The following is a 13,499-nucleotide window of genomic DNA, read 5'->3' as shown; positions in this document are numbered from 1 at the left end:
AGGGGGAAGGGGCCGGGGCCGCTGCCGGCTCGGCTGTCTGCTGCCCCTCGGTGGCCACCTGAGCGTGAAGCAGAGGAGAGCCGCGGGGACACCCCGGCTCCCCCGAGTTCAGCTTCCCCGCGACCTGTCACAGAAACCTGCCGTCCCGGGCCGGAGGATGCTCTGGCTTCCCAGAAGCGACCTGTCTGCAAAATGCTGCTCTGGGGGACCTTCTCCACCCCTTCCCCATCCCTGTGTCCCGGACTGGCTCTCCTTCACATCAGGGTCACAGTCACCGAGTCTGGGTGGGCTCTAAGCCGCGGGGCTGGTCTGTGGACAGGGTCACACCTTCTTCCTTTCAGATGTGAGACAAAGCTGATTGCATAAAGCAGAAACCGGTCAGGAGCTGCTTACTTGGGTCAGTGCAGTTATTTGCACTAAAGTGAAGTGACTCTCTCTCTGCCCGAAATGGCGTTCCCTCAGAGGTTTGACGGGATTTGAGTGCCGCAGTGCCCCAGCCCAGGTAAGGCCAGGATGCCCCTCTCCCTGGGCAGCAGTGCAAGGCAGGAGAACATGAGGGAAGTGCCACAGCTTCCCCACAGCTGTCTTTCGGGATAGGGAGTAGCCAGCTTCCACGCTGCCCTCCTGACAGGGGGCATCCGTCTCAGCAACCCAGCAAAGGTCTGTGGGAGAAGCTGTCTTAACAGGTATGTGAGGAACCCAAACAGCCTCCCGCCCTGCTCTGTGCAGCGCCTATGCCTGGGACACAGAAAGCAGCAGTGCCAGAGCCTGTGTGCTCTTTCCCTAAATATAAACAGCAGTCTGGGCAGGAGGCGTTGCCAGCGTGTGATCTTCAGGCCATATCTTCACCTCTTCTCAGCCTAAGAATGGAAGGTGTCAAAGACAAGTGAATCACCTAATGCTTGCTACAGGCCTGGCAGGACTGCTGGGCCACCACAAATCTTTGTGCCTCAGTTTCCTGCATGTGGGGAAAACAACAACAAAAAAAAAAGGAATAGCAGTTACCCACTGCTATGTGCACTGGTGGGGCGGGGAGGCGGTCAGTGACCTGTTTGTGGGAAGTGATTAATTAAGACTTTATTTTCCTTTTGTCAGCTGTACTGAGGAGATGATGTTGTGTTATTTTCAATCCTTCCCCTAACCTGATAATTTAGATCACGCCAAGCCAGGCCATGGGTAGATCATTTTGCCGCAAAACTACTCAATGTAATTGCATTGCATTTGCTTGCAGTTTGGACACCACTCCTTCAAGTCACTGCCAGAGTATCTAACCAGCATCTCCTCTGGGTTTTGCAGCTTCTTAGCTTCAAACTGTCCAAACTCCATCACTATCCATAACCAAGCCACGGAGTTAAGTGCTGTCTTGGAGATGTACCCTAGAATAGCAGTCCCTGTGGTAAAGTAAGGTCTTTCCCTGATGTGGAAAACTGCCTGGAGCTGAGTCTGCTGATGAACATGGGTTTGTGATGGACCCAGCACAGTGGGATGATGGAGATCCCTCAATTAGCCTGGACTTCACTATATTCTAAGTACACCGCTTCCTAAAATACTGGATCAGACCAGCTAGCCAGTTATCCTTCTTCTGACAACTCATACAAAGAGAAACTCTCCTCCCCTCCCAACATCACTTAGCAAGCAGCGTTGGCAGCCTCCAAAGTCAATTGACTACAGCACAAGGACAGGACTGGGGAATGTTTCCCTCACCCCTGCTGAGCTGCTTTTTTTTGTATCTGACCTGTATTTCCTAACTGAGGCTGTCCCCTGCTTACCAAGCTGCCCAGTTCACGGTCTCCTGCATATGCCCAGTGGCCTCAGACCAGCATATAGAGATTCCTTTAAGGCTCTAAAGTCAACATCTGGCATCTACTGGTGTCAGCAGTTCCACTCTACTGGTACAGGAGAGCTGTCTAAACCTGTGAAAATCTAGTCTAAACAGGAGGCAGAGTTGTCTCTGGGGTCATAGTAAGGCTGTGCTACAACATACCCCAACCTCACCGCTTCGCTTTCCAAGTAGAAGTGCACTTCTCCAACATACACCTCAAATAGAAACAGCTGTGAGCACATTATGAACAAGCCCCAGACCAAGCCAGCTAACCCAAAGTGAAATCCTCCACAACATGTGCAGTTCTCTCCCTGCGGAGAGGATGAGAAAGAGACAAAGAACCACATGTGGCAAATTTGAGTCAGGGCACTAAATACTCCACCGGAAAATGCTCAGACACCGTAACGATGAAGGCAATCTAGGAACATAGATGGAATAGACCGGTTTTCTGTTCTCTTTTTCTCTTTCCTCCCCTCTACTTAATGTGACCCACCTTTTTCTCACTGTGTTTAACTTTATTTCTTTGTTCAGGAATGCATGTATTGCCACGTTTAGATAAAGGGTCAGATTATGCAGTCAGGTACGCTGTTACAAGCATAGAAAAATTTCAAACCTCGGTGCCGCCCAAGCTGATGTGAAACTGCCTCTGACTGTTATGGGACCAGAATCCATCCCTGCTGAGGAATTCTCCCAATTACAGAGAGGGAGAAAAAATCAGCACCTGGCCCACTGGGCTAATTCCCTCTCTTTTGGCCTTAACTTCAGGAGGTTGAAACCAGCTGTTCATGTGTTTCGCCATAGGGGAGGCTTTAAAGCTAGGAGGAGGATGTTATATAGAACAGCCTGATTCTGAGCATTTTCTTTTCATCCTGTTTCCCAGTGCTATAGCAGATTGCTGTTAAGCAAGGCTGCCAGCAGCCCTTGGCATTTCCATGACGGCATCATTCAGCGCTGCAAGGGACAGGTTCAGGTGCGCCAAGCAGCTCTCTCAAGCCACTGGAACGTCATTACATGAACGACACATGCAGGGGACAGGCATTGAATCCCGTGACCAGTGTACACCTACTCCCTGGGTATCAAATCACAGAAGAGGAGTGCAACAGGGTCTGGCCTTCATCACTGAGCTGTGCTGGGGAGCGTGCTGTTCAATAGCCTGCAATGGCTGCAGGGCAACACTGCTGCCTTGTCCCCATACTGGGTGCAGCTGGTGGACAGATCAGATATCAGACCTCCAGCTGGGGCCAGCACATGGGTTCGCAGAGCACGTGGGTACTGACAGAAACTGAAATCTTCAGCGGTTTGTGTCAATGTGCTGTCTGTGAACTGCAGTGGCTGAGGAGAGATGAACTACATCTGGCTTGACCTTTTCTGCTGCAGGGGTGGGGGAGTCTGGCAGGTACAGTAAGTGAAGAGAGACAGCTGAGGTGTTGCCATGTCAGAGGGCCCTACTAGATCACAAGTCAACACCTGCATCTTTGCACTACAGCCATGCAACACTCTGCAAGGTTACTTTGCATCTGCAGGCCCTTTGACACTATTATTAGGCTGTTTACAACTACGGTAAAGCAACTTAGTCGCGAGTGGGGTTAGGAGGAGGTGTTCTCAGGCCTGTCTTAGCCCCAGAGTTTGCATGGAGGACATAACTGGGGTTAGAACAGGAATTTTTAACAAGATGTTCACAACACAGCCATGGCTGCTCCTCCTCCTTCATGACTAAGCTCCGCTGGGAAGCACTTTTATTTTGTCACAGCAGAGTCTGTGGGTCTGGAGTTCTTTCACTCTAAGATTCTGTGGCTTTTCCTGACCTTGCAGCCTGGGGAAGAGATGCAGTCAATAATACAGTCTCTGTGATTCTTTCTTTGCTGCCCAAAAGATGTGCTTTCACAGCCTAATATGAGCTGGTTCTCCATGGACAATCTAAAGGAGATGAAGTACAGATCATTTTTACCTTTACGCCACTAGCTGATGTCAATGCTATATTCCCCTCCTCAGCCTCCACACTTCACTGTATTCATTGCCTAGACAAATGACATCCAGTTAAAAAAGCTACAGCCTCTCACTGTCTCTTCTTTGGCTCTTTTTCTTTCCACCTCAGCCAAGTGGGCCACCTAAGTATTGTTAGACAAAAGCAGGTAAATCTTTTTCTTCCGTCAGTCCCAGACAGCATCCACTTACAGATCCCATTCCACAGCCTTGGGCTTCACCGGCTCTACCATTCAGATGTAGAGCAGGTGCCAGCCAGGGAGCCTCACACTCTAACACTTGCTAATTCCGCACAAATGCATGTGCAAGAGCCGGTCTTGGAGAAAAGGAGAGGGCGGACAGGTGGGGGTAAGGGCCAGGCAACGTGGGGACCCCTGTCTCAACCCCTGACAGAACTGAAAGATGAGCACCCTTTTCCCTAATCCCAGCCTTCCCTGTAATTAGACACTTGCATCACAGGTGATCTGCTCTCACGAGGACTTTCTGAGGCTTAAAAAGTCCAGATGACACAGACTGGGCACAGTGACCTGCCTGAAAACTATGTGCTAACTTGGAAGAGCTTGGTTAATGGGATGTATTAGTAGCACTTGCAAACTGTGTGCCCACTTATGACCAGCACAAGTGTAATTACAGTCATCCACTTGGCACATAATCCTCATTAGTTCTGTTCCGATATGCATTAACAGTGGTGAAATACATGGGATCAGCCTCGGATGAGGGATGTGGAAGAAAGCAGGTACCACAATACGCAGTGAACTCGAGAGAGCCTTCAACACACACGGAATCTAGCTACCACTTCAGTGCCCCACTCAAACCGAAGCCTCCGGCAGCGATGGATTTTGCAGAGACTTTTCTCCCTGGGTGAGTTGTAGGAAACTGTCCCCATCAGAATGGGGAAGGCGAGCAAAGAAGTCTCAGGAAAAAAGAGCTTCTGTTTCGTTTCAAAGCTCATAAGCAGTGTGCGTTTGGGGAAGAAACAGCAAACTGTCTGATACAGAGCATCCTTTCGGAGGGCAGGGACTCACTACTCATGCTCCGAGGCTATGTAGGGCCTCGTACACTGAGAAGCACAGGACTTGCTATTCCCCTCTGGTGGTGGAAACGGCAGAAAGCACTTGAACACAGCTGTGTCTATGCCATTTGCTTTTAATAAGAGGACATCTAACTGAGCTTGTAGGAACAACCACTCTATGGCTAAAGGGAAGAGGAGAGAATTCAAGCAGAGAGAATGCTTGGAAAGTTTTTGCTCAATATGCACAATCTCTCTGTGTTCCCCAGGATTTTGCACAACCCTGGCTCCAAGCTGTGCTCTTCACAAGTCTTCCCTTGGGGACACTATTCCGTACTCCAGCTGATGGGCACTGGTAGGGAAATCTTCTTGAGATGAGTGCTCACAACTACAGCACTCCAGCATCATGTGCGTGGCAGGCATGGGTGAAGGGCTGGTAAAGAAAAAACGGACCCATCAAACCCTAGAAATTTGGGTTGGCTCACTAGCCTGCTTCCCCCCTGTTTTTTGACACTCTTGCTTCCCTGCCTTTTCAGGGAGTCGCTTGGTTTTGTGCCACAGCTCCTCTGCCCCAGTCTGCCTCTCTGCTGCTAACAAAGGGCTACATCATCCAGTAATTCTCAGGTGATTGAGAGACTGGGTTGTTAATGAGAGGGAGAAGCTTTGTCCTTTTCTCTACCTGCTCCCCTAAAGAGTCAAGAGAAAGGAAAACTGCATTTTAATATGAATGAGTGTCTAATTTTTGTTATTCTTTCTTGACCGCCTTCCTTCCACAAACATGGCATCTTGGGTCCAGACTGTGAGCTGTGACCAGCTACAGGGGGTAGGCTGTCTGGAGCCAAGGGCTGGGGGAGAACTGAGGGCTGCAGGGCAGGAGTGTTCTCATACATCTAACTTCAATGTTCAATTAAAAAAAAATCAAAGGTGCCTGCTTGGGAGAAAAGCCAGACAAGCTCAGCAGAATACAAGGAAGGGATTTCCACCTGCTTTTCCCACCCATGCGCTTCCCTGACAGAGGATGATGGCTCCCAGGAAGCCTCTGAGGGGCAACGGGGCCACGGTTCCCTGTTCACTAATACCAAGCCTGCACCCTGCCGCCTCGCTGAGCCTCATGAACATGAGCAGAATGACACAGTGACACTTCACAGTATTCATCAACACACAGATGACCCAGGTTTGAGCTAGCTGCAGGAAGACAGAAAAGCACCTAATCTACATAAAATTTGAGACAACCTCTACTGCTGTAACTCGCTGATGAAAATCAGTTTAGCAATGCTCTGAGGTAGGAACCCATAGCATTTCTGACCCAGTGGTATGAGCTCCAGAGCTGGATTTACAGTATCAGCCACCTGCTGCTTCCCCAGCTCCAGTCTATGTAAGCCCAAGGTTGAGCTCCAGCCCCCTGAAGGTAGTGACCCTACTGACACTAGCAGGGGATGCCTTGTAGGGGGAACTTGCTGGATGAAAGCACCTTCCAGGCATGGTCTTGTCTCACTTGTGCTTAGGTCAAGAGGCCAGGACTCCTTTTAGACCTTCTCTGCTGTTGAAGAACCATGGAAAAGGTTTGTCAGGGCATGCTTCAGTGTGTTGAGTGGTTACACTCACTTCTATACGCTTCATGAGCCAACTTATGCTTACTCATCTGACTAATGCTCCACAGTATTAGGCACATAATGAATTGAGAACTGCAAAAGGGGGGGTGGCCACAGCGTGAAGGAAAAGCGGGACACAACCTTGGGACAAAAACCCAAATTGTTGCTGCTATTTGACCCTGTTAGGAAGAACAGGACTAGACTAGATCTGAACTTGTTGCTGTTCCAGCTGAGAACAGCTCCGAAAGAAACATGAATGGATACTTGCATCTGCTCTATGAGTCATTCCCAACAGGTATTTTTTAAAAACACATCAGCTCCAGACATTCATGGGCAGTATATCCAGCTATCAGGCTGATGGTGCCACAGGGCAGATGTCCCAGACCTAACACCCTGGGGAGACTCTCAAATGTCCACATCTCCACATCATGCTTCCCGTAACATCCGCTGTGCCTATATGGCCTGTGGATTTATCTTCCCAAGATGTTTTTATGTGTATCATTTATTTGGGGGGAAATAATGGGATATCTTTTCCTAAATAAATTCTGACTTTAGATGGTATGGTTTTACACACTCACACAAGTTTTGTTTCTCTCACAAAGACATTAAAAAAATATATGTTTGGTCACCTCATTAGAGGTATGGTTGGGGAGAGGGAGCAAATTCTCCTTACTGGAAGGGGACATACGGAAAAGAGATTTGGTGGTTGAAACATAAAAACAAAGGGAATGGAAGACAAGTGGAATGAAAAAATCAAAATATGAACACAGACAGAAAAAAAAAAAAAAAGAAAAAGGAGAGGGGAAATTAAATCTGTTCCTTGCACACTGCAAAGCAGGTCTGTTTCTGGGAGAGAATCTGATCTATACATGAAAACTGACCTATATAGGAAAATTACAAACCCACACACACACAAAATGCTAGTCCCTCTGTGGCTGGTGTCCATCACAAGCCGTGTCCCATCCAACGCCTGGGGGGTTCCTGCAGCCCCTCGGAGGGCCGGCAGTGCCTGCTGCAGCCCTCCAGTGCACAGTCTCCAGCCGGGTGCCCTCGCCAATAGTAGGGTATCAGTACAGAAAATTATTTCGCCTGCTGCGCACCACAGAGGCAGACCCAGGGCGCTCCTTGAGCTGTCATTGCCGTGAGACAGCCCAACGCAAGGGCTTTGGTTTGCAGACACAGTCCCCCCAGTCCCCTGTCCCCCCCCCCACCCCCAACTCTGCAACCCTGTGTTTTTCTCTGTCTTTGCACCGGGCTGGTTTTGATGAACTCTGAGAGTCCCCGCGGGGAGCACGAGTGTCCCGGGGCAGCCCTGTTTGCAGGGGACCGTGGGTCCTCGCCCCCACAACGGGCAGCACAATGGCTTCGCGTCCGTGGCAGAATCCCTCTCTGTGTGTGCGTTAGCGTGGCTGACAACAAGCAAGGGACCTGCCCGAAACCCACGGCCCAGGTCTGCGAGGGCAGGGGGAGCCCCGGGGCCATGGGCAGCCCCCCAGCTGGCACTGCTTGCTTTGGGGCGAGAAGGCTCTGGCTCTAGCTCTATATTTCACCCCTCTTGCCCGATTATAATCACTTTCCCCCACGTTCCTAATCGTCTCTCCGTCTGGATCCTGTCCGGATTCTAACTGAGAAACGAAATCACCGTTAATTAGGAGATGATCAAAGATGGGCCCGACAAGGACCCCTCCAGGCGAGCAGGGCCGCAGTGTTCCCTTGCAGTGGTGGGCTCAGGGCACCAGCTGGGGCTCGCTTCTCATCATGACTCAAGAGGGGAGGAGGAGAAGATATATAGAAGTTAAGGGAGGACCTTCTCTGTCATCTCCAGAAGATTTTTAACGGTGCAACACGTTAGTAACTACTCCCCTGCTTTTGTGTACAGGTAGGTGCCTGTTTTCTGGCACTGGGGGAGGTGGGGAATTTGCTTATGTGTTATATGCCCTCATTTGTACTTCTTCCAGGTGGTTTTCCAAGTTTTGTAACTCCCGGGCTGTGAGTTCTTGCCAATAAGCTTTTAATTTTCTTAAAGAAAGTAGCTGGGGGAATGGGGAGAAGGAGTTTATCTTCTCCAAGCAGACTGTAGACCCTGGCTTCAAATCCTTAAGATCTATAAGGCTCATTTATAGCTACACTGCTCTCGTTTCCTTTGGGATCCAGCTGGGTGATTCCCACCTCTCCCTGGTGCGTAGCAAAAATAAACATTTTTTTAAGCTATCACTTCTTTCAAAAGAAAAAAAAAAAAAGGTGTCAAATGGCTGAGGAAAGAAGCTTGAAAAAGGTGAAGTGCCATTTCTTTGTGCCCCTGCAAAACAGGCCTGCCTGTCTCAGCCTTGGGCTAGCCGCTGGAGAAGCAGCTTGTCTGTCTTTGAGCCCCCTTCCCCGCAACACAGACACCGCTCTGCAGCGCCGGCCCCCTGCCCCCAGTCTGTATTCACTTGCGGGGAGGTGGAGGGCTTATCTGTTCGCAGTGATGGTCGCGATCTGCAATGCAGACACGCAGAGCCTCCGCATGCCCGGGGGCAGGCTCCGGGTTCCCCTCCATTCTTTGCATTTGGGTGGGGACCGGTGAGGAGGCGGAGGTGGGGAGCAAGAGTGCTAAATGTGGGGGTGGGGGGTGTCTGCCAAGCCCTGTCCAACTCACCAGGCGGCTCTGCTCAGGCCTTCTGGCCCCGAGGGGGAAACAAGGCTCTTCCTCCCACCCCCCAGCAGGGAGGGGTGTGCTGGCAGCAACGGCCTGACCCCCACCGCCGCACCTAGGACTAGCCAAGCTGGGAAGCAGGGCCTGCCGCCCCAGCCCTCCCCCACTCCCTGAATACCCCCAAAGCCCCTCCCCACCAATCAACTGACTTTTAACATGACAATGGCCATGACAATCCCTTCTAGCCAAGGCTAGACTGGGGAGGACATAAAGCATCCCCCCACCTCCCCTAATGGGGTACCTGCCCGCGGGCTGCCTGCAGCCTCTCCCTCCAGCTCGCCGCCTGCTCGGGGCTGGGGGTCCCGGCCCGGCCATGAGTGCCCACCTGGTCATGCCGCCCTACCTGCCCAGGCACGGGGACTGTTACTGGCTCTCCCCAGGGAGCATGGACAGCGTGCCCGCCGAGGAGGCGCCGGCGGCGGACGCCCTCCCCTTGCCCGCGGCGGAGAAGACGCCCAGCCACCCAGGTACGCTCTCCGGCCCGGCTGGCCCCGAGGGAGCCGTCGGGCTGCCCTCGGCTTGGGGGGTGGTTGTGTCCCTTGTGCCTCTCCTGCACCGGGGGTGGGGGGCGATGCCGGTGGCCCCCCCGTCCCGGCGAGGGTGTGACGGGTGCTGCCCCGCCGGCCGCCCCGCTGGAAGCAGCGGCTGCCAGCGGCCCCTGCGTCCAGGCGGGATGGGACAGAGGTGGGAGCAGAGAAGGGTCTCAGTTCCGCTGCCCCGAGGGTGCCCGTGCCGACACACGGCACTTTTCCGCGCTGCCTGCGGCTGCGGAGCCCCTGCAAATCCCCAGGGCATCTGCAATCTTAACTTCTCCCGATGAAGCTGGACTTCGAAGTCTTTGACTCTTCTCTGCCAGACCCTGCTCACCCCAGTGCTCTCTTTTCTCCTCAGATGTCTCTCCAGCTTCCTCCAGCTCTGGGACACTCATCCGGTACACCCCGGACTCTGCCACTAGCCCCACCGCAGAGCGCCCATCTCCCCATTCCTCTTTCCAGAAGGTGAAGAAGGAAGGTGAGGGTGTGGTGAAGAAGGCCAAGAGCCGCACGGCCTTCTCCCAGGAGCAGCTGCAAATCCTGCACCAGCGGTTCCAGAGCCAGAAGTACCTCAGCCCCCAGCAGATCCGGGAGCTGGCTGCTGTCCTGGGGCTCACATACAAGCAGGTGAATGTCTTGCTCTGAGCAGCTGAGTTGCATCCCTGGTGTGAAGTGATCTTGTGAGCAGTTTTTTTGGGGCGGTTTTCCTTTTTTCTTAGACCCTAGAGATGAGTTTCTTTCGTGGTCTTGTTTATGCCATTGGTTATGTGAGAGAGCAGAGGGTGTGAAAACTTATGACTCAGTCTTCCACTTATGTTTGGTTCCAGCACTATCCACCCACTCTATGCAGGTGTTTGAAAGTGCGTACAGAGCAGGGCTATGCAGAGGCAGGTTACTGTTCTGTGTGGACAAGTGTCGTTTCTGATAAATGTGAGAAGTCAGATACTTGCACTGCTATGCAAGTTGCCTTTCTTAGAGCAGCACCCTGGTCTCTCCCTAGAGAGAGGGTCTTTGTGTATGACTGAAGGAATGACTCACTCGTGAGTCAGCACTGATCTTGGTGCAGCAGTGAGATGCTGCCGCTGTACAAGCTGCGTTTCTGCAGTTGTCTTGGCCTGTCTTTCAGCTAGGGCTTTTGATGTCATGAAAGATCCCATGGTGATCTGAGGAGTAAGAACGTTAGTTTTCATGTCTCAGCTCTGTGATTCTACAGCTAGCTGGATCTGCTACACATTGTTAGCTGCTGAAATTATGCACAGTATTAGGAGCCAAGCAGAAACTGGATTGCAGTATAAGGCAAAACATCTTTAGGATGTGTGGTAAGCTATGAAAATTAATTTCTAATGTCCTATGTCCTTTCCCTATCACTTCCAGGTGAAAACATGGTTTCAGAACCAACGGATGAAATTTAAACGTTGCCAGAAGGACAGCCAGTGGGTGGAAAAAGCAGTGTATCTACCACAGGTGAGATAATTTCCCCTTCCCCCATCACCACTAGTCATGGTTCCTCCAGTCTGTGGGGAGAAGTCCCTCATGTCCAACCTGCTAACTTGAACAATGCACGTGACTGGATACTACCAACGCAGTTGTATTTCTTGAAATAGGGCTTACGGTGGCATCTATTTTAAGCCTTCCCTGGCAACTGAAAGAGCTTTGTTTCCAGTCCACTTATCTTCCAATTGTGACTGGAGAGAAAACAAAATAGCCAAACAGGGCCAGCAAGGCTAATCACGCTGGTTTTCTCCCCAGCATGGTGCTCCTGGACTTGTTGAGTTGGAGATTACTAATTTAAGATCTTGTAATCTCTGCTATTACAAGCCTATAGTTAGGACAATGAGTATGAAAAAGACACTATTGTTTGGCTTGGGGGAGGGGGCGGAGGAGATCAGATGACCCATCCAAAAGAATGGGCACAGTTGGTGTGGTGCTCTGCATTACTGAACAGCCTTCTCTGTCTCCCCTAGAACGGGTTCCATCAGGCTGCATACCTGGAAATAACCCCCACGTTTCACCAGGGCTTCCCTGTTGGTGCCAGCAGAAACCTTCAGGCTGTGACCAACATGCACCAGGTTTACAGCGGTGGCCAGACTTATGGGAATGGGCAGAGCCTGTACTCGATCGTGGCTGTGGAGGATGAGGGGCTTTTTGGAAAAGGTGGGACAAGCTGCAATACCCAGCAAGCCATGGGTTTCTTCAGCCAGCAGGTGAACTTCTATCATGGCTACCCTGCTGATGTGGATTATGTCACCCTGGAGTCAGAAGACACCTACAGCTTCCAGAGCACCTCTGACAGCATCACACAGTTCTCAAGCTCTCCTGTACGGCATCAGTACCAGGGCCCTTGGCATCCCTTGGGGACCCAGAGTGGTTATGAGCCCTAGGTCTACGTATTTTTTTTTTCTCCCTTCTCCTGTTTTCTCTCATGGGGTTTCTAGGGTCTTGTCTCAGGGATCCAGTTTCTACTCCTTTCTCTTGCCCCTCCTCCCCTACTCCTGTTTTAACCATTGCTGGGGCTCAGCACCCTGCTGCCTTGGGTTAGTTTTCTGTTTAAAGGCACCAGTCTGTTCATAGCTAACCCTGGGCAAGGGTGTTTTGTGTGTGGATAGATGAAACTTCGTTTGTGGAGGAGAATGTGCAATGCCACAGCCAGCAGCAGCAGAAGTGGTAAAGGTCTGGTTTTACTATCCCAAGTCTCTCCTTCCTCTGCTGCCTCTTTAGTGGGTAATCTCTGATCCTTGCCCTGTGTGTCTTGCAGCAGAGCTTTGCTGGAGAAGAAAACCCCTGTACTTCAGCATATTTCTGCTAGAAATACCCTGTTGTAGCCCAGGATCTTTCCTACTGTCTTGCCTAGTTCTGTTGCCACCTCAGTTAGCTAACTGCTAATAGGTTCTTCAATCTGCATCCTCTCCTCCCTCGCTGAAAAGGTAAATGGGATCATCTGATCTTGGATGACTTGATCCAGTTACTTTCAGCAACTCCTCCTGGAGAGGTCAGCACCTGCCTACCTCTTGCCTGCTGCCCTCCTGTGTACATAGGGCAGTTGAGAGGAGGGAAGGAGCAGAGGAGAGAGAAGGGGGTAGAGTGTTGCCCCTGTCTCATGTGGAAACTTCCTCTGTGGTTTCCAAAGCTGCTAACTCCCCACCCAGTTTAGACTTTGCCTTTCTACATCTCTCTGCTTACAGACTGTTGGCTTGTCCCAACCTGCAAATTGCAGCAAAGAGTAGCCCAAAGTGCCCTTGTTGGAAGTGTGAGGAGCAGCTGTGTGTAGTCATCTTCGGAGTGGTGAGAACAGTCTGCTTATCTGTACGTGATGGTCCCCTAGCACTTCACAAGCACAGCACCACTACAGTGCAGCTTTCTCTGGGGTAGAGGCGGGCAGCTAGGTAAAAGACTTGGTTATTTTAAAGGTGATTTAATGTCACTTACCCTGGAACCTAGATTTTGGGGGAAGGAATCCTGTTGGGTCCCAGTGGAGTTGTCATCCAAGGGGCTAGAGCAGGATGGTTCCCCACTCTCTTGTCTAATCTCAGGGGTTTTTTTAAGTGTATAGGATTTTTGTCCCTTCCCCAGAGCTTAGTTGGATCTCTTCTGCATTTTTCTGTTGAAGAGGGCACTGGCTGCCAGATCTGACACAAGTACCCAAGCTCTGGAGGAGGTGAGAAGTTTAGAGAAACCTAGTTAGACAAAATGAGGAAAATGCCAATTAAAATTTGTGGGTTTTGTTGTTTTTGTTTTTGTTTTTTTAAATGACTGAATCATCTCTTCCGGTATGGAGAAACTGGAAGTCAGCTCTAATCTAGGTGAAACTGATGTTTTTACAAGGTGTGGAATTGCAGAGTCCAGTCTGCCACTGCCCAAGAATACA

At 51.0% G+C, this 13,499-nt stretch overlaps 1 protein-coding gene across 1 annotated transcript; it reads left to right on the top strand.

Annotated features, from left to right (window-relative positions):
- Positions 1 to 9,414: 9,414 nt before the first annotated feature.
- On the top strand, positions 9,415 to 12,015 carry LOC137664058 (homeobox protein NANOG-like). Its single transcript, XM_068401782.1, has 4 exons — positions 9,415 to 9,568; positions 9,993 to 10,261; positions 11,009 to 11,098; positions 11,599 to 12,015. The coding sequence occupies exons 1-4, from the start codon at positions 9,415 to 9,417 to the stop codon at positions 12,013 to 12,015; spliced, it is 930 nt and encodes a 309-aa protein (XP_068257883.1).
- Positions 12,016 to 13,499: the final 1,484 nt, after the last annotated feature.

Source organism: Nyctibius grandis, chromosome 5 (genome assembly GCF_013368605.1).
Source record: "Nyctibius grandis isolate bNycGra1 chromosome 5, bNycGra1.pri, whole genome shotgun sequence".
Classification (NCBI taxonomy): domain Eukaryota; kingdom Metazoa; phylum Chordata; class Aves; order Nyctibiiformes; family Nyctibiidae; genus Nyctibius; species Nyctibius grandis.
This window is presented reverse-complemented; position numbering and strand designations above follow the sequence as displayed.